General features: G+C 38.0%; 1 protein-coding gene across 24 annotated transcripts in view; it reads left to right on the top strand.

Annotated features, from left to right (window-relative positions):
• The window catches only part of anks1b (ankyrin repeat and sterile alpha motif domain containing 1B), an 823,124-nt gene that overhangs the window by 725,935 nt on the left and 78,664 nt on the right, over positions 1-18,525 (top strand). For 18 of the 24 annotated variants that reach the window (XM_069908369.1, XM_069908365.1, XM_069908363.1 and 15 more), the window contains 2 exons: positions 6,080-6,171; positions 8,799-8,859. In XM_069908369.1, the coding sequence (XP_069764470.1) occupies positions 6,080-6,171; positions 8,799-8,844 (138 nt within the window). In that variant the 3' untranslated portion in view covers positions 8,845-8,859. Of the gene's footprint in view, positions 1-4,648; positions 4,739-6,079; positions 8,329-8,798; positions 8,860-12,319; positions 12,683-18,525 lie in introns of those variants that run through there. The other 6 variants (XM_069908373.1, XM_069908387.1, XM_069908388.1 and 3 more) reach the window with 3 other exon arrangements.

The raw sequence follows: 18,525 nt of genomic DNA on the forward strand, positions 1-18,525 counted from the left end.
ATTCCCGTTCCCAACATGTGTATCCATGGCCTTATGCACTGCTAAACCAAGACTACCTGCAATTTGGAAGACCAACAACTTGGACTCTCTCCAATGTATATCTAAAAATCAAAATCAATGTCAACTTCTTCAATTTCCATGAAATCCCTCCAAGTTTTTCTTTTTCCCTATCCCTCTATCTTCTTTCATCTAGCCCCACACATTCTTTCCTCTCCATTCACAGAGCTAATCCACCCCATCACTTCTCAGCTGTTTATTCTTCTACCCTCCCACCTACATCTACCTGCTTGTGCTTCCCCCCCCCCCCCCCCCGCCTATTCTTATCTCCTCACCCCTGCACCTTTTATTTGGGCACCTACCTGTTTTTTACTCAAATGTCGACAGAGCTCAGGTCTGAAATGTTGGTGACCCTTTACTTCCTATGGATGCTGCGTGACAGAGTTTCATAGCACTTTTGTGCATTGCACTATAACCCCAGCATCAGCAGACTTTCCTGTTTAACTCTGCTTCACCTTGGCAAGTTAACTGAGAAACACAAGAGGTATTAGTAAGGGGGCAGGGTAATATTATTAATCTAGTGTATAACCGACAGCTGGGGAACAGAAGCCGAGTTAGCTATAAATCTAAAGTACGACTTAAAAATTGTGAATAGCAGATAGTAAGCTTAATTACTGGTTTATATTCCAAAATGCTGGAATCCAAATTGAGTGCTCCTCTGGGAGAGAATGAACCAGTACACATTGTGTTTATTTTAATTTATTTTCAATGTATTATTCTCAGAAAATATCTGGAGATTTGTTGGATAAGAAAGTGTAGGTGAAGCTTAAGTAATGGAGAAGTTGGCAAAGACAAAAAAAAAATACATGACCCAACATTAATGGTGGGGCCTTGCCTGCATTGAGTTGAACCAATAGAGCTAGATAGACTCCATCTCAGAGATGAGCCTTGCCAGGAAGGTTTAGAACAATTGGGGTGAGACACTGGCATCCATAAAGGAAAGGTATTTGGGTGGACAGACAGCAAAGTAGAGACAAAGGGAATGTGTTGACCATCTAGAAATTTGATGCTGGAGATTGGTCCTCAGGGAAGCTGAAGATACTTTAGATTGGGAAGCATATTCCTAGCAACAAGATGTGCTAAGAGAGGCACATTGGCTCTGCAGCCTATATCTGTGTCATGGCACAATTTGTGTATTAATCCTCCAATCTTTCCAGGAGGGGATACTATAGTCACCCCAAGATTGGTCGTCATTTTTCCAGTGTTTTCACTCAAATGGGGTTACTTGACCTCAGTAGATTTGTGTTGCGGCTCTGACCAACATCTTCTTTTGACCAGTCTTCCCATCAACCGAAGGTATTTCTGAATTTGTGCATGGTTCCACAGGAACCAATCACCCTCCACAGTTAATCGATTATCTATCTTTAAACTTTTTTTAAGGCTCATTATGGAAAAAATGTCTTATCACTGTCTTATTTAGAGATAAAAACACGTGCACAGAATCCTTTTTAAATGATGTTGATACCTGATGTGCTTTCTTACTCCTATCTAAGACCCCTAACAACAAATGCAGGTAGGTTAGCAATCAATTGATAAGATGTTTGCTCTTTCTGAAATTTTGCTTGTATTTAAGACTTTAAACCTGTCCTATCCTGAACATAAACATAGTAAAGGTGCTCTTTTTTTTAAAAATAAACATGTAGTTACTAAAAATCTGAAATAAAACGGAAAATGCTATAAACAGGCCAGGAAGCATCAGTAAACTGCTGGTCAGGCAACATCTGTAAAAAGAGAAACAAGTACCATTTAATGTTGAAGGTTGTGCATCAGAACATCATTTACAGCATTTTCCAGGAAATGCACCATTCTTTATTGAACAAGCATAAGAAAACTCAGGCAGAATATCCACTCAGTAAAACCATGAGAAGAAAACTGAATTGTCAATTGAGCAGGTCCGCAATTTTATTTTAATCTCTTCTGATTGGGATTCAGTAAAATGATACAGGAGGCTTTGCAGGACAGAAGGAATAGTTTTTGTGCTGGAATATCATTACTTTAACAATAAGTGTATACTTAGCATTCACCCAAAGAAAGTCACTTTATGCAATGCAGGAATTTGGTATATTTGCTTTTCTGAAATTTGAATACAAATTCTGTTTCAGTTGAATTGGCATCTTTTAAATCTAATAAATATTAGTCAAATGATTGAGAATTCTGCTTCCAATGGACTGACATTTTCATTGCCTTTATTAAATGTGACAGTGCCACATGTACAGCAAAATGTGCTCAACCTCCAACTCTCATTCAAGGTAGCATAAATTAATGTTTTCTCAGTTCAAAGGTTTGGCTCAAAAATCGATAATAAGATTCACTAATAACTTTGAGGTGTGAACAATGTTTCCATTCACTACCCACTTGTCTGCCATTTGCAGATCGATACTGGAGTAGGCCATAATGGTGCAATACTGGCCAGATGAGTTCCATACCATGGGATATAGAAATAATAATGAACCCTCCCTAGAAAAGTGTAGTTTTTTGGGGGGGTGCTTAGAAATGCTTCTGCATTTTTAAAAAAAAAATGATGCATATGTACAGTATTGTTGTAATTTGCACTTTTTTTTTCAGGTGAAACATCCAAATAACAGATGGTCCTTAGATCATATTTACACCCCTCACAGACCTCCCCATCCTCCACCTCCTCTGCTTCCTTCCAAGTTTCATCACTCTCTGCCGCACAAGTTTCAGGTTTTGTTTTTCCTTTTTGTGCGTTGCCTTGTTGGCCCCTCTTGAGTTTTTCCTCCACTGGCACAGTTTGTCGTTAACTGGACAAGGCTAAAATTCATCTTGGCTGATAGCTCATTATGGCCCTCGTGAGATAGTGTTTTGTGATTGCTTTCACATTAATCCAATTGAAAGAAAGCAGGATATGGTTAAAAGGCTTCCAAGCACTAAATTCAGGAAGAACTGACCAATCAATAATGTTCCCAAATCAGAAAACTGATCAATCTCTACTTCGACTTCAAAATTAATTTCATCTCAAATTTTAATTGTCTCTTGCATGTATATCCTGCATTTTATTATAGAGCCTTGGTACTCAGTTCTTTGTGACATTATCGTGATAAAATAATTACATTGATTTAAAATAGAATATTAAACACAGAATTGTTGAGGCCCATAATCACAGCAGGGCATAGGATGAATATTTCTGCATTCTCATGAAAGCTTACTTTAAATTCATGTACCAAATGAATTCTAATAAGATACGAGCCTGAATTAAAAGTGATTAGACTTTTTATAGGTATTCTGATGACTATTTAATTACAAGAGAACTATTATTCCAACATCCTTTTAATGAAACCGCAACCTCAATGTTCTGTTTTTCAGAGGTCTTTATTAAGAAATGAAAAAAAAGATCTGGCTGCTGGAGCTCTGTTGGGTCAACGCTGAATTTTAGCCTAGACAGTGCTCATTGTCCAATATTAACACCAGAAAACCTTGACTTCATTACTGACATTTGAAACTGACCTTTTCTTCTAAAGAGTGCTGTGTGAAAGCATGTGAAACTTGTCTCTTTTGCAGCTTGGTTATTTCCAGAAAATTGCACATAATCTATGACCAATCTTTTACACCAAAACCATTCATTAAAACCTATATTCATTCAGTAATGAGGGACCAACCACTTTGACAAAGGGAATATGATGTTTGAATTACAGTAAATATAGTTCATATGGAGTTTCTTTGGGGAATACAGATCCAAATCATTGGATCCCAGTAGAATTTTGAGCTGTTGTATTGTCCAGAGCTAGATGGTAATGCATACTTCCATAGATGAAATTTATTCTAAATCACCTTTCTAACCATTTGCAGTCCTCTACTAATCAGATTTGATTTTTTTTTTTTCATTTTTTATAGTCTAAAACAAAACTACTTTCTTGCCTTGAACCTGCAGGAAGCTTACTAACACAACACTGGAAGTTAGCACTTTGATTGGACATTTTTTTCAAACCTATTTGAATAGTAGCCACAAAATGTTTTTCTCCTAAAAATGTCTTGTCTGAGATTAACAGGTAGTTTCAGGCAAGTGTCTATCCATTGCAGTTGGCGTTAACATTGTTAAATCTGCTACATTGTGGTTTGAAGTAAGTGGGCAACATTTATTTTGTTGCAAACAGGTTTCTATTACATCAATTATCCATTTGATTCCTCATTCAGGGATATCTGTTTGATGCATAATTACTAAATCCTGTATTTTGGTCGCCCCCAATCTAAAAGTTTTCCTTGACAACCTTGGCAGTAATATCTCCATGTTGCACCTTCCAGGTTTTCCAATCATTTAAAAGTAATTCAATGAAATTGTGAGCTAGATGGTGGGTTTTATGCTAATTTGTTAAGTAAATAATTGAAAGTGGAGCAGCAAACCCACTCAAATTTTGTTTGTTGCTATAACTAATGTACTTTGGTTCCACACAGACTTCATGGAAGGTGCTTCAATGTATCTGTTTTCCTCAGGATATAGATAAAATGCCTTAACATACAAGTTGCACGATAGTTTATTAGTGTTTTTTTAATGATGTATTGTTTACGCACAATAACAATGAATTGTGCTGTGGTGAGATTTCCCCTTTAACAGTTTTAATCGCACCGTCTCTAGGAGATGCAGAATGGTAATAAGCCGGATACCAACAACGAATGGTCTTTTTTTACATGATTTCATCAAAGACCAGTTTCTGTAAAACACTAGGTACGTGTCTTTTGCAGCTGGCCTATGCTGTAATCGTCTAAATAGTGTAATTTGAAATAAGCACAAAGCAATTCACGTTACTAAAATTCCAAACATCGTGCAGTAGTGGATGTGGGATGTGAGGTAGCAGATTAAGTGTCCAGTTTTTTTTTGTTTCTTTATTTTATGCCCTCTTGAAATGTATTTTCCTCATCATGTGAGTGAATGGACTACTTCCTGGTAATCTGATTCCTCTCTGTACTGAGGCAGTCGGTGATAGTGTGTTCAAGTAGCTTGGGGTGAAACTATTTTTGCTTTTCCCTTGCTTCCCTTCCCCACCTGTGCAGAAATGCCTGACTTCCTGACGGACTCTCTGAGATCAGGAAGCATCATGTGGGTGGTTTTAAATCCAACCCTGCAGCCTACAACACTAGCACTGTGTGATTGGCTATTGGCTGCTTACCATGCAGCTCTGTGACCATTAGGTTTTATTGTTAATTTAACGTTAAAGATACCTTCAGGGGTTATTGTTTGTCCTATGATAATTTCTAGAATCAAACTCAAAAGTCATATCTCCTTAATAGGTGTAGGATCCCAAATGTGAAAAATTCACATTGCCTAAAGGTCACTGAGGCCCTTTCAACAGCATTCTTATTATTGCCAGTAGTTAGTACTGATCTAACAATGATCTGTCACTTCCAATGTTTACCGTGTAATAAATCTGTGTACCTAGCTAGTGAAACTCAACTATAAATTGACAACAATTTGGCAGTGTATACAAGATGTTATAAAACTAGTCATGTTATTCCTGCCTTAGCAATAATAACGCTTTAGTAATAATTCCAACACTAATAACTGATTCTCTGCAAAAATTACAATATATTACTGTAAAAGTTTTCATTATGGACATAATGCAATGAAGACCTATTTGGAATTTAATTGATGTGAAAGAACAGCTCTATACAACAGCAAACATTATATATTAACATTAATATTTAATTTTAGTGGACAGAAACTAATTAATATTTCAGATGACTGAATTTTGACAAATGTGTGTGTAGGTCGCACTTGTTGGAATGTTCCTTCTGGCATCCGATATACCTGAGATGTTCAGTACATACGGAAGCCAAGTTTAACATTCGTCAGCTGACGAAATCATGTGATTTATTAAAATATAACTACTGGCTGTTTCAGTAGAATTGATGTACATTTTCTATTTCAAGTCGTACAGAATTTGGATATGATAGTTTGTGGAGATAGTAAAATTCTATTAGATTTAATCATTTTTATTAGTCATATTTTATTCATGAATACATAGGTCCCCACTTAATGAAGCAGTTTTTTTTCCCCCTTTATCTGCAGATCGATCAACCTCTTCTGGAACAAAAGACTCATACTAATGTACCTTGGATTGTGGAACCAGTGCAAGAATCAAAAAGGGGAATGAATACCAAGTATGAGACCACAATATTCTAAACCCTATGTCTCATTCTCCTCTGTGCCTTCGCACTCTTGAGCAAACCACTGCAAGCAGCACATTTTGTCTCCTCTGGTGACCTCTGACCCAGCGGAGAGGAAACCTGCACTCGCTGAGTGACCTTTATACAGTTACTGACATCACTGCATGATGCTGCTCTTACTCCTTGACATTCTTCTCACTGTAGCAACAGGAACAACACTGACACCTGCCAACTGTCTTTAGACCTATTTAAAATCAATCCATCAGAAGGAGTTAAACTGATGCAGATTCAAGATTTTTCTTGGTGTAACACTTTTCTTCAGTCTTTTCTGGCTCATCACAAATTTAGAAGATTTCACTGAACTCTTAACTCTGAAACTCTCTTCTGCCATGTGATCACTTGAATGCTGCTAAAAGCCAATAAAAAGTCTAAGCTTTTTTTTAAAAAAAACCTTTTGGACTAACACTTTTTAACTGAAAGCTGTGATTTATGAATTGCAGCCTTGGGATAATATTTAAAATGGCTAAGCTAAAATCTTTCAATGACTGCTTTCATTTTGAAATTACTGCACTGTTTTAGTGGTTTACTAACTGCTTTAAGCAATTGTCGTGAATTTCACTATTGTTTTACTGGAAATGTCACAGCACATTTATCCAATTCCTTCAGAATTTCTAGCCCTCATTTTAAATACGATCTGTGCTGAAATAATATTGTGATTTTTTTTTTTAAGTAACGTGGTACTGCAAAAAATTTAGTATGGGAATATTGTTATTTATTTTTAATGTAACCAGTAATGATTTTTATGACATCCTGCTCCAAAAATGTGAAAGAAGATGAAATGTTTTGCAGTAGGAAAACATTCAGGAGTTTTCAGAGATGCGAGTATCCAGTCTTATTTCAAAACTGTGTTTGACTGATAACTAATTTTAAAATGGCTTGTATAACAGCAATCGAGTAAATTCCTAGTTTTTGAAAATACTTTGACTGGGGGGGGGAAAAAAATTCATCATTCCAATGTAGCTTATTGTGACGTTGCTGAGGTCGCTTGTGGAATGCAAACAGTGTTAATGTGTGAAACCCAAAAATGTGTTGCACTACAGATGGAGGCATACTGCATATTCACACACGGCACAGGATAAGTTAGCAGTCCAAGTGGCAGTGCTGGATGCAAAAGTTGTCATTCAGAAGAGATTTAATAACTCTCTCAGAAAATATATGGTTTGCATGCATGACTGTTGAATTTCAATTTTAAAAAAAAAGGCACAATTAATCCATTTTTCAGTAGTACAAAAGACAAAATTTCACAAATAGTGACATGCTCAGCAGTGTGAAGCAACTTCCACTTCCGACAAAGACTATGATGTGTGACTGATTTCTTTCAAAACAAAGCAGCAGACAATTTTTTTTAAAATAAACATGTGAAACCACAATCAACTGATTTTACTACCTGGAGCAATCAATGTCTGTTTGATATGAGAGTCATCATGCTTTTTTGCAAAAAAAAATGTAGCAGCACATAAAACAATTCTGCTGCATTGCCTATTGAAACCACATTGAGCCAAAGTTTAACTGTGGTGCACACGGGCAAAATTATAAACAATGGTTTAATAACAGTTATCTATCTTTAACTGTTTAAAAAATAAACTTATTGTGAATCAATTTAATGTTTATTTTAGAATCCTTATTGAACTCGTGTAATAATTGTCTTTTAAGTTGTTTCAATGTTACATTATTTTTATATGATATAGAAACTAAGCTGGGCTTAATGATAAAGGTCACCCAAATATAACAATGGATGACTATTAGAGCTTGGATTGTAATTGATAATCAAATGTATATTGTATGGTTGGACTGAATTTTAGTTCAATTCAGTGTTAATCTTTTAATACAGTATTACAGTACTTGAACAATGCAGTTTCCTTGTACATATTTTGCCTATTCACTGTTGATACATGTATGTAGTAATTTGGCAGTTTAAAAATAAACCCACTGTAAACATGGTACCAAAATGAAATTGTATGGGGATAAAATAGTGGCCTCGCTGCAACTAATAATTGTATATATGCTTGGGCTTCCAGTTACAAATTTTGTAATTTTGTCATTATTTATATCCTGCAAAAGCACATTAAATAAACAGGATGTATAAAAATATGAATGTTTTACAATTTTCTTCCCTTCATTTGGTAAATTATCACTATGCTGGCTAACAGTCAAAGTCTGGATATTAGTCTGATGTAGAATGGACACTTGATCTCACATTCACAGGAATGTGCCAGTACAAATTCCATTCGTTTACATCGAGGAGTACATTTTGAGTTAGTTATAATCCCAGAGTTTACAAATTATGTCGGTGGTACTGAAAATTTAGTTGTTTCTTCAATGAGATTTAATTCAGCCTTGTGGATATATTCATACCATCCAACGTAGTGCATACTAGATCAATGACATCAACAAGGTGTAAGGTCTTGGCATATTTTTCAACGACTCCTTCTGGGCATTTTAAACACCTTTCTGAACTTGTGAAACCAGAGTTATTAATACTAATTTTGTGGTTAAACTGTAGTTCATAATTTGAATCAAGTTTATGATCTGTTCTAATAAAGACCAAATTTATTTCATAGAAAAGGGTACCAAGTTGCCTACTGTAGAATGGGAAAGTTGGATTAAAGGAAATGAAAAACAGTAAGTAGTGCAGACATTTAAAATAATTTCTCATTTTCTTTTAAGAAATAAATGGATCATGATTGCCTTAGCGTATTTATGCTTAGCTAAAGAGGATAAGAATGGCAATTGAGTGAAAAAATAATAAAATTACATTAAATAGTAGTTAGTGTGACAATTGGAAGAAATCTTTAAAAATTGATCTTGGAGAAGAAAATACTGTGTGTGGAGAATACAAAACAGATAATAAGAAGTTTGCAGAGAGAGTGACAAAAAATGTAAATATTGGAACCATGGAAGTCAAAGCAAAGAAACCATAATGGAGATGATCGAAATTCTTTTTACCTGCCTTCACAATGAAAAGATGGTGAATAATCAAGGGAGTGAGGGTGTGGGAAGAAAGAGGAACTTAAAATAGTTTACAGATTTCACATTTATTGTCAAGAGTACATACATAACATCACATACAACCCTGAGATTCTTTTTCCTGCAGGCGAGGCAGATATACCACTGATTGGCAGTGCAGGGAAAAAAAACTGACTCATGTGTTTATATGTGTAAACAAATTGTGCAGTACTAAAAGATGAAATAAAATGTGAAAGTAAGAGTCCCTGATTGAGTTTGTTATTGAGGAGTCTAATGGTGGAGGGGTAGCAGCTGTTCCTGAACTTGTTAGTCCAAGACTTGAGGCACTTGTACCTCTTTCCTGATGGTAGCAATGAGAACAGCATCTCCTAGGTCCCAAGAGTATGAATGGTGGAGACGAAGAAGTGAAAGAGGGAGCAGTCCCTGCAAAGGTGATAGGGGAGGAGAGGGGAATATGTGTCTGGTGGTGGGATCACGTAGGAGGTGGCGTAAAAGGCAGAGGATGTGTTGGACATGGAGTCTGGTGGAATGGTAGGTGAGGACAAGGGGAATCCTGTCCTTGTTGCGTGTGGTGGTGGAGGGGGCCAGAGCAGATGTGCTAGTAATGGAGGATGTGCGGGTGAGGGCCAAGTTGATGGTGGTAGAGGAAAAGCTGTATTGTTTGAAAAAGGAGGAAATATCTGAATATCTGGCATAGCCCTTGTCCTGCGAACAGATGTGACAGAGATGTTGGAATCAAGAGAAATGAATGGAATCCTTGCAGGTGACAGGGTGTAAAGAGACGTAATCAAGATAGCTGTGTGAGTTGGTGAGTTTGTAGAAGATATCTTTCAAGAGTATGTCTCCCAAGATGGAGACAGAAAGATAAGAAAAGGGAAAGTGTTGCTAGAGATGGACCAAGTGAATTTGAGGTCAGAGTAGAAGTTGGCAGCAAAGTAAATAAAGTTAACGAGCTCATCATGGGTGGATGAGACAGCACCAAAGTAGTCATTGATGTAGCAGAGGAAGAGTTGATGGCCTTGTGTGTGTAGGCCTGTAGCATAGATTGCTCCACGTAGCCAACAAAAAGGCAGGCATAGCTGGGGCCCATGCAGATACCCATAGCTACCCCTTTGTCTTGGAGAAAGTGGGGTGTCAAGACAGTTCTGCCAGCCAGAGGAGTGTGGTGGTGGAAGGGGACTGATTGGGTCTATTGTCAAGAAAGAAATGGAAGTGACAGAGGGCACGTGAAGTATCCTGGATATAAGTAGGGAGGGACTGGACCGGGGAGACAAAATGAGTCGAGGTAATTGGATACCAATTTGGTGGGGTAGGAGCACGTGGAAAAGATCGGTCTGCTGGGACAATTGGGTTTGTGGGTCTTGGGTAGGAGGTAGAAACAGGCATTGCAAAGTTGGGAAATGATGAGGTTGGAGGCCATGCTAGGGAGATGATCGGAAGTGATGATGTCAGAGTGTGTGATACAGTGGTTTGATGAGTCTTGTAGGGGTAAGTATGAGGAGATGTCTGAGATTTCTCAAGAGATTCACCACCTATTACTGAGCTGAGAGGAAATGTCTCCTAATGGATAATGAATCTTTGGAATTCTCCAGCCAGGAGAGGTTTGGTTGTTGAATCATTAAGTATATCTGAGGGTGAAATGAATTAGGGGAATTGATAGTTATGGGGTTTGGCCAGGATAATGGAATTGAGGCCAAAGATCAATTCAGTGACTAATTCAAGGATCCTATTGAATGGTATAGCCGCTCAAGCGCACTAATCTTAGGTCAAAAATTTATTTTCAGCTTCACTTTTCTGAAAGGATGAAAATCTTATTATTTACACACAAAATTGAAAGACATTACTTATCACTGCAGACATCCATACAGTTGAGCATAACTTCTGGGCATGTTGACTTGCTATCAAAATATTTATAAAATGAATGAATATCCAGAAAGATGAGAATGATTAATTCAGATCTTATTCTTTAAAATACTGTAGATTATTTTTACTTTAGTCAAATAATAACTACAAAATATAACAAAGTCTGTCACCTGAGAACTTATAAACTTATAAATGTTACCCCAGATCATCACTCCAATGCCATTAACTCTGTGCTAAGATGTCTATATTGTGTTTTCATTGCTGTGTCCCTTGATGGTGGATGGTCACTGAAGTAAAAGAAGCAGGCATTAGATGTTAGTTGAAGTATTTGATAAGTGAAGAAGCTGCTTTATTCTTGGAGCTTCTCAGATAAATAGGGGTCTGCCATTTCTCTGTTTAGAAAGTAGTTCAGTATTTAGCATAATATCAACAGTTTTAAATATTTAATTCAGTAAGATAACCTGAAGCTGTAGTTAATAGTCTGCAAAAAAGATCAGAATGAAGCAAAGATATTAATATTCCAAACATATGCACTAATCAGTAGCCACGCTACTCTCTCCTAGAGAGTTTATTCAATGTAAATCAGAATGAAAATTCTCAGTCCATCAAATTCATTAAAATTGTGATTTTTTTTTTCTCCTAATAACAATAATAAAAAGGAATTTTTTGAACCAACCAATTTATTCCAGATTGTGTTCATTGATGTGTGCCAGCATCTAACCAGCCAATCAGCATTCACTTGAAATACTGCTGAGAGCCTCTTAAAGCTGGCAATAAGGGAGTGAAGGAGCCAAAATCGTACTAAATTGTTCCTGTGTTTGATCTGTGAGCCTTTGCACACAACTCCATGCTTGAATAACACTGCCTTTTCACTGCACAAAAAAGAGAAGGGATGAATTTTAAATCTTTCTAGGGTTAATTAATGAAGTGACACAGAACAGGTTTATTGACTAAACAAACCTAAGAAATAGAGTATTGGCAGGGAAGAGATACAGGAGTATCAGAGCCAGCACCATTAGGCTGAGGAACAGTTTCTTCCCACAGGCAGTGAGAATGCTGAATGACCAAACTGCTCACACTAACCATCTGAGAGACTCATTTATTTATTTATATAGATGGCATACTTGTCATGCATATGTATTATTTGTTTGCATGAGTCATGTCTGTTTTGCACCAAGGACTGGAGAACGCTGTTTCGTCGGTTTATATTTGTACAATCAGATGACAATAAATTGATTTATTTTCTTTAAAGCATAACAGGTTGAAAGTCAATTTAGTTGAGTATTCCATGGTAAAGCAAGTGAAAAGAATTTACCATTTATCGAAGGGGGAAAAACCAGAAAATGTAGATTTCAAGTGATTGCTAAAATACTCCAAGAAGGAATTGGGTTACACTTCTCACACACCAATTCATCATAGACTGGATTACAATGTTTGAAGGGAAAACCTAGTCATTGGTTTCAAAAAGGAATCTGATATGTATGTGAAAGGAAAAAAACATTCAAGATTGCGGTGAAAGAGCTGGGATTGGGATGAATTGGATTACTATTACAGATAGCCATCTGAGCTGTAAAGTTCTACATCATTGGAAAAGAAAAAATAAAATTCTCGAGAAACAGGTAAGTATTTCCAATGGTAACTAATGCAACTTCCTTGTCTGAAGTAAAATTGCTCAAGCATGTTGGTTAAGTCTATGATTTCCTCTGAGAATGTTGTAACTCAGCCTCTATCTTCTTTAAAAAGGTCAATTGTCCACTTTTAGTATCTGTCAATGTTTCTTCAATTTGTATTATCTTGACAAAACATGAAACTATTCATACACTGGAAATGAAAACGTTATGCAAAATATTTTGATTTCTAACATCCATTAATGTCAAACAAGTAAGTAAAAGAATATGCACAGACTAATAACAAAATACCTATGTGCTTAACAATTTGCCATCATAATCTAGAATTCACACACTTAGACATTTCATAACCTTTCACATATGTGTGTTGCTGTCACTCAACAGCCAGCATTCTTGATACATGACAAGAATTTATAATCATTTTTAAACTTAAAATACAAGTACAAGAGATCTGTTGGCCTTTGAAGGATGGGTAAGAAATTTTCACCCACTTCCTATCCCAGGAGCGGTGCAAAATCACCAATTGCCACATCACAATAATTTTCTCTCCTGGGTGAGGGTATCTGGTTCTGGCCAGTAATGCTGGCATAACTGTGTGACTTTGCAGTCTGATATTGACAATATATACTGATGTTGACAATATATTGCTGATTTTGACAAGGACAGTTGGCTGTTTCCTATTGCATTATAAATACTCTAAACTGGAAATAATTTCCTCAAGTGCTTGGTTCTTATGGGTATTGTGTACTAACTGTTCCTGCAAAATGACTGAGGTTATTTTGTACAAAGTACAAGATTTGCAGCTGAAGTGAGAGCAGTGGGGGGATTGTAGCATGTTGAACTGTGCAGGGAAGTAATTGCAGTTCGGGGAGACGGGCCATCAGAGTCCTGAATAATGATTAGATATTCCCTTAATCCCCGTGGAGACATGAATTATTTTACAGAACTAATTGCCATTATTTTGAATGCTATGGAAGGTACAGCTTCAGGATTTCTCTCTCAAACTGACTGAAGGAACTTTCTCATGTGGAAAAATGGCAGTGGAGGAAGGGTCATGTTTCCTCTCCTATTTGGTCAGGTGATTTATCAATGGAAAGGCTAGTTGGGACTACACAGAAATGATTTTAACTTTACTGTTGATTCTTTTCCAAACATGAAACGTATTTCATTTGGAGGATGTATTGTGTTCATTCATTGACTTTGTCTACAAAATGAACCACCAGATTGTTGATTTCAAGTGTGCTATCATGGGGAAATTGGCTGCTCAAGTTCAATCCCACACGATTTCTCCTTTAGAGGGGAGACAAATCTTGGGGTTAAGGTCTGCCCGCTGGGGGAGGGGAATGGATGGAGCCTTCAGGTGGACTCCTCACCCGTGCCCCGCAGGGAACGCAGGCGGGCCACACGTGGCCGAGGATGAAAGGTAGGAAGTGATGTCATCGGCCATGCCCCGCAGGGAACGCAGGCGGGCCACACGTGGCCGAGGATGAAAGGCAGGAAGTGATGTCATCGGCCACGGCGGGGAGTGGCAGGCACGTGGCGGGCCGAGCACGTGACTATTCTGAAGCGGGGGAAGTTGAAGCCGGACGGTGAGTGTGGGGTGGGTATTGTAAATGCGGGAGAAACTCAGCCGTCCACTTGATAAGGGTAGAGGAGCAACGTTTCGGGCTTGGCCCAGCAAAAGTTGGCCGCCTGTCTCACCTTGATGAGGGGCTCAACTTCTGTCTCCCTCTTTGCTCTAAAAGTACCAAGGACCTGCTGAGATTTCTCCAGCATTTGGGTCTTTGCTTCGACCACAGTGTCTGCAGACTTCGGTGCTGGATGTTGCATGACCTGGGAGGCTCAGTCATACTTTGGGTAGTGATGGTTCCCCCACCCTTTCCTGAAGATGCATCTGAGAAAAGTTGTGCTTTTTGAAATTACAGCCCAATACAATTCCTGTCAACACACAAGTGTCTGTAAGACCAGGGTTGGGGGTGCAAACGTGAGTTTTAAAAAAAAACTTGCACTAGGTTGAATAGTTATCATTATTTTTCCTCACTTCAGTCAAAGATTGTTACTGGATAAACACATTTCTCAGATAAGCCAATGGTTTTTTGTTTGGTTAAAGCTCTGCATTTGATGACTTGGACAAGATTGAATTGACGGATGCAAAATGTTTACTCCCATCTCCTGAATGCAGACAAAAGAATTGTGGTATTAAAATGAAATTATAAATAAGTGATTCAGTCGTGGAAGTTGCATTTTAGAATTTGCTGGATCTCCTTCCGGCTGATTTCGCATCAGTGGATGGTGCTTTTGTGAAAAATGGAGATGTTCCAAACAGACCGTAAATAATTTCCCAAAACTATTTTAGCTAAGATAGGAATATCATACTACATATTACTGCTACCTCTGGAGCTCATGCTGAGGATTAATATTTTTCCTTCAAAGATGTTGTTCACCATGGAGCAAATGCTTTTAAATGGGATTATTATAATTGACATGAAATGGTGGAGGAAAAGGCCTGATGGTGTGTTGTGAGACATCATGGCTCTGTGCTGTTGGATAGTCCTGCACATTGTCATCAATTACATCCTGTCGCTATGTGAGTTGTTTGACTTTGTTTAAATTGCACTGTATACTAATAAGATTTCCTGGAAAAGTCATCATAAATAATCTTTAGTTAGATCAGTTAGCAGAATTATTGGTATATATTGACAATATTGGAGGAAATCATCTACATTAGAAGCTGAAAATGGCTGTTCATTATTATGTATTTTATTGGGTCTGGTTCAATTATGCCAGAGTTAAACTGCCAGAAAAGAAAAGATCAAATTCATGGGATTCATCTGTGTTAATTAGAGATATTCTGTGGAGGGGGGGGGGGGGGGGGGGTGGGGGGAAGGGTTTGACTGTTTACTTTCTGTCAGTATTAAGCCATAAAACAACAAGGGATTTTACAGACAGACTTTGGCAGTGAATATTCAATATGGGTTAGAGTAAAGTTCAAGATGTGCTTCTTTTGTGGTAACTGAGGCACCAATGGCAAATATTGGAAAGGTTGGAAATATAGCAAGCCTGGCATTTGTATCAAAAACTATAATTAGATTGGGCCAGAGGGACTTGGTCACATTTTTATATTCCTCAGGACCAACATTACCAATGTTTGACATGTGAAGTTTCAAGGTTAGGTTGATCTTGAAGTCAAATTTGATCATGTTCATGTCTTTCAAAGGTGACACTTATTCAGTTTGAGAATATTTCCTTTAACACAAATTATTTCAGATATCTCTGAGAGCAAACTCTGTCTCCTTGCTGTCAATAACCCAAAGCATAAATGCCCTGCTTATTTATAGATTAAGAAGCCAGATCAAATTCAGAGCTCATAAAGATATGCACTGGATAACTTGTTGAAATTCAATTTCATCTATGCTACCACATGAATTGAACAGAATATAAGCAGGTAAAATCATCCCTGCAATTTTGGGAGAGGCAGAGTTCAGGTTATTGCAGATTTCTTCCCATCTGTCACTGTTTCAGTCAGTAGAAGTCTCTCAACTATGGCTCCAATGCATGGACATTGCCTAGTTAAGGTTTAATCCTTCATTGATTCAACCCCAAAGACTTGTAAGTCTTAGTTTTCACTGAATAAATGGTAACTTTGGTTAAATGTACCTTTCATTTCACACCTCAAAGCAGCAATACAATCAGGAATTTTCTTTTTATCAACAGTGCATTGCATCTTCAGGGGAGGAATCTCACCAGAAACGCACTTGAAATAATCGTTGGTGTCAAGAAACTAGGTCAGGAATGTAAAGGCAAACACTAACCACAATCCCTACGCACTCTACTCTGTCAGTGCTTCACACCATGATCCCTGCAGAGCTTTAACCAGGCTATTTACACCATGATTATACATCTTCCATAATAAGCTACTCAAATGTAAATTTTAGACATGCAGCACGGTAACAGCCCCTTTCGTCCCACCCAATTGACCTTCAACTCCTGGTACATTTTGAATGGTGGCAGGAAACCAAAGCACCCGGAGGAGACCAGACCACCCAGAGGAAACCTTCGCAGAAACAGGGAGAACGTACAAGCTCCTTACATTCAGTGTGGGATTCACACCGCAGTCCTGGTTGCTTCTGCTGTTGTAACTAACCAGGCCACCACTTGTTCTGGGTTTGTACAAAGCGCCTGCTAACGGCCAACAGCTGTTTGATGGTCCCCATCCTTACATTCACAACCGGCCTTCTTTCTAAGCAATCAAGTATTTCCATTCTGATTTTGACGGCCAATAAAGTAACTGCAGCCTCTCCCAGAGATGGGACAGAGTTGGCTAACAGGGCTCACAGTTACTAAGATTGTGCACTTCTGGTTTTGTTTAGGCCTCTGTGGCTTCCTATTCATGAAATTGAGCTGACATTTCATCTCCAAGTTGAGTGGTTACACCTTCCCAGTCGGGATATGGCACATCTTTAATTTGAACAAATGTGCTCGTCTGGCAATGTCCTCCCAAAGAGAATGTCTGTTCCATCAGTATGGAGTCGGGGATGTGAATGATGTGCCTGCCAGGGTTACCAACTGAGAATTGCTCTATGTTCTTTGACAATTTTCTTTACATCATGCTGAAGGGTAAATGTTTCTTGAGGCCTTGTCCTTACATTTTTAGCAATGGCATAAATTAGATCAGCCATGATCTTATTGAATGGCGGAGCAGGCTCGATGGGCCATTTTTGGCCTACTCCTGTTCCTACTTCCTATGTTACCTATGAGTCTCTGTATGTACCATTTAGGAAATGTATAAATTGTAAATAGAAATATACTTTGGGACATTTGTCATTATAGCTTAAAAAGCAGTACTGTATTTGGAGAATTTACCTAAAATGCAAGCATTGATCAAGGTTTTTTTTAAAAAAGTGACCAGTTTTGGGGATGGGGTAGGTAGATGGTGATGGGGGATGGGGATAGGTAGATGGTGATGGGGGATGGGGATAGGTAGATGGTGATGGGGGATGGGGATAGGTAGATAGTGATGGGGGATGGGGATAGGTAGATGGTGATGGGGGATGGGGTAGGTAGATGGGGATGGGGATGGGGGTAGGAAGATGATGATGGGGATGGGGGTACGTAGATGGGGATGGGGTAGGTAGATGGTGATGGGGGGTGGGGGTAGGTAGAGGGGGATGGGGGTAGGAAGATGGGGATGGGGGTAGGAAGATGGTGATGGGGATGGGGGTAGGTAGATGGTGGTGGTGGTGACGATTACATTGAGCTACTTAAAAAATTAAAGTAAGACAAATACAAGACAGGCAGTGGGTGCCTGGGCTTGAATTTGAGGATTTTGACCTCGATTTATACTTAAATAGCAGATACTTCCAAAATCTTTGAAAGATTTAGATGCAAAGATCTGATAACTGTGGGATGTTCTGCAGACCTTTTAAGATATTTTGCATTAATATTTTATGTTTTTTTTTAATCACTTCTGAAGTAAAGCTACTTCTAGGACTCTAGGATTTGAACCTTGATTCAAATTTAAATAAAGTTCAAATTTATTGTCAGTGTACATAGATAACATCACACATGCAACCGGGTGAATCTTTCCCTGCAAGTCAGGCAGAATTTCTACTTATTGATAACTGTAAACTGTACTCAAGAATAAAAATGCAAATACAAAAGAGGGGAATGTAAATAAAGAAATGTAAAAGAACTGTGCAATACAGGAAAAAAAAAGACATTTTAATTAACAAATAATGTGCAAAGTAAGGGGCCTGAAATCAGTCTCTGATTGAGTTTATTGTTTGGAAGTCTGATAGTGGAGGAGTAGCAACCCTTCCTGAACCTGGTG

The sequence above is a fragment of the Narcine bancroftii genome, chromosome 13, assembly GCF_036971445.1.
Source record: "Narcine bancroftii isolate sNarBan1 chromosome 13, sNarBan1.hap1, whole genome shotgun sequence".
Classification (NCBI taxonomy): domain Eukaryota; kingdom Metazoa; phylum Chordata; class Chondrichthyes; order Torpediniformes; family Narcinidae; genus Narcine; species Narcine bancroftii.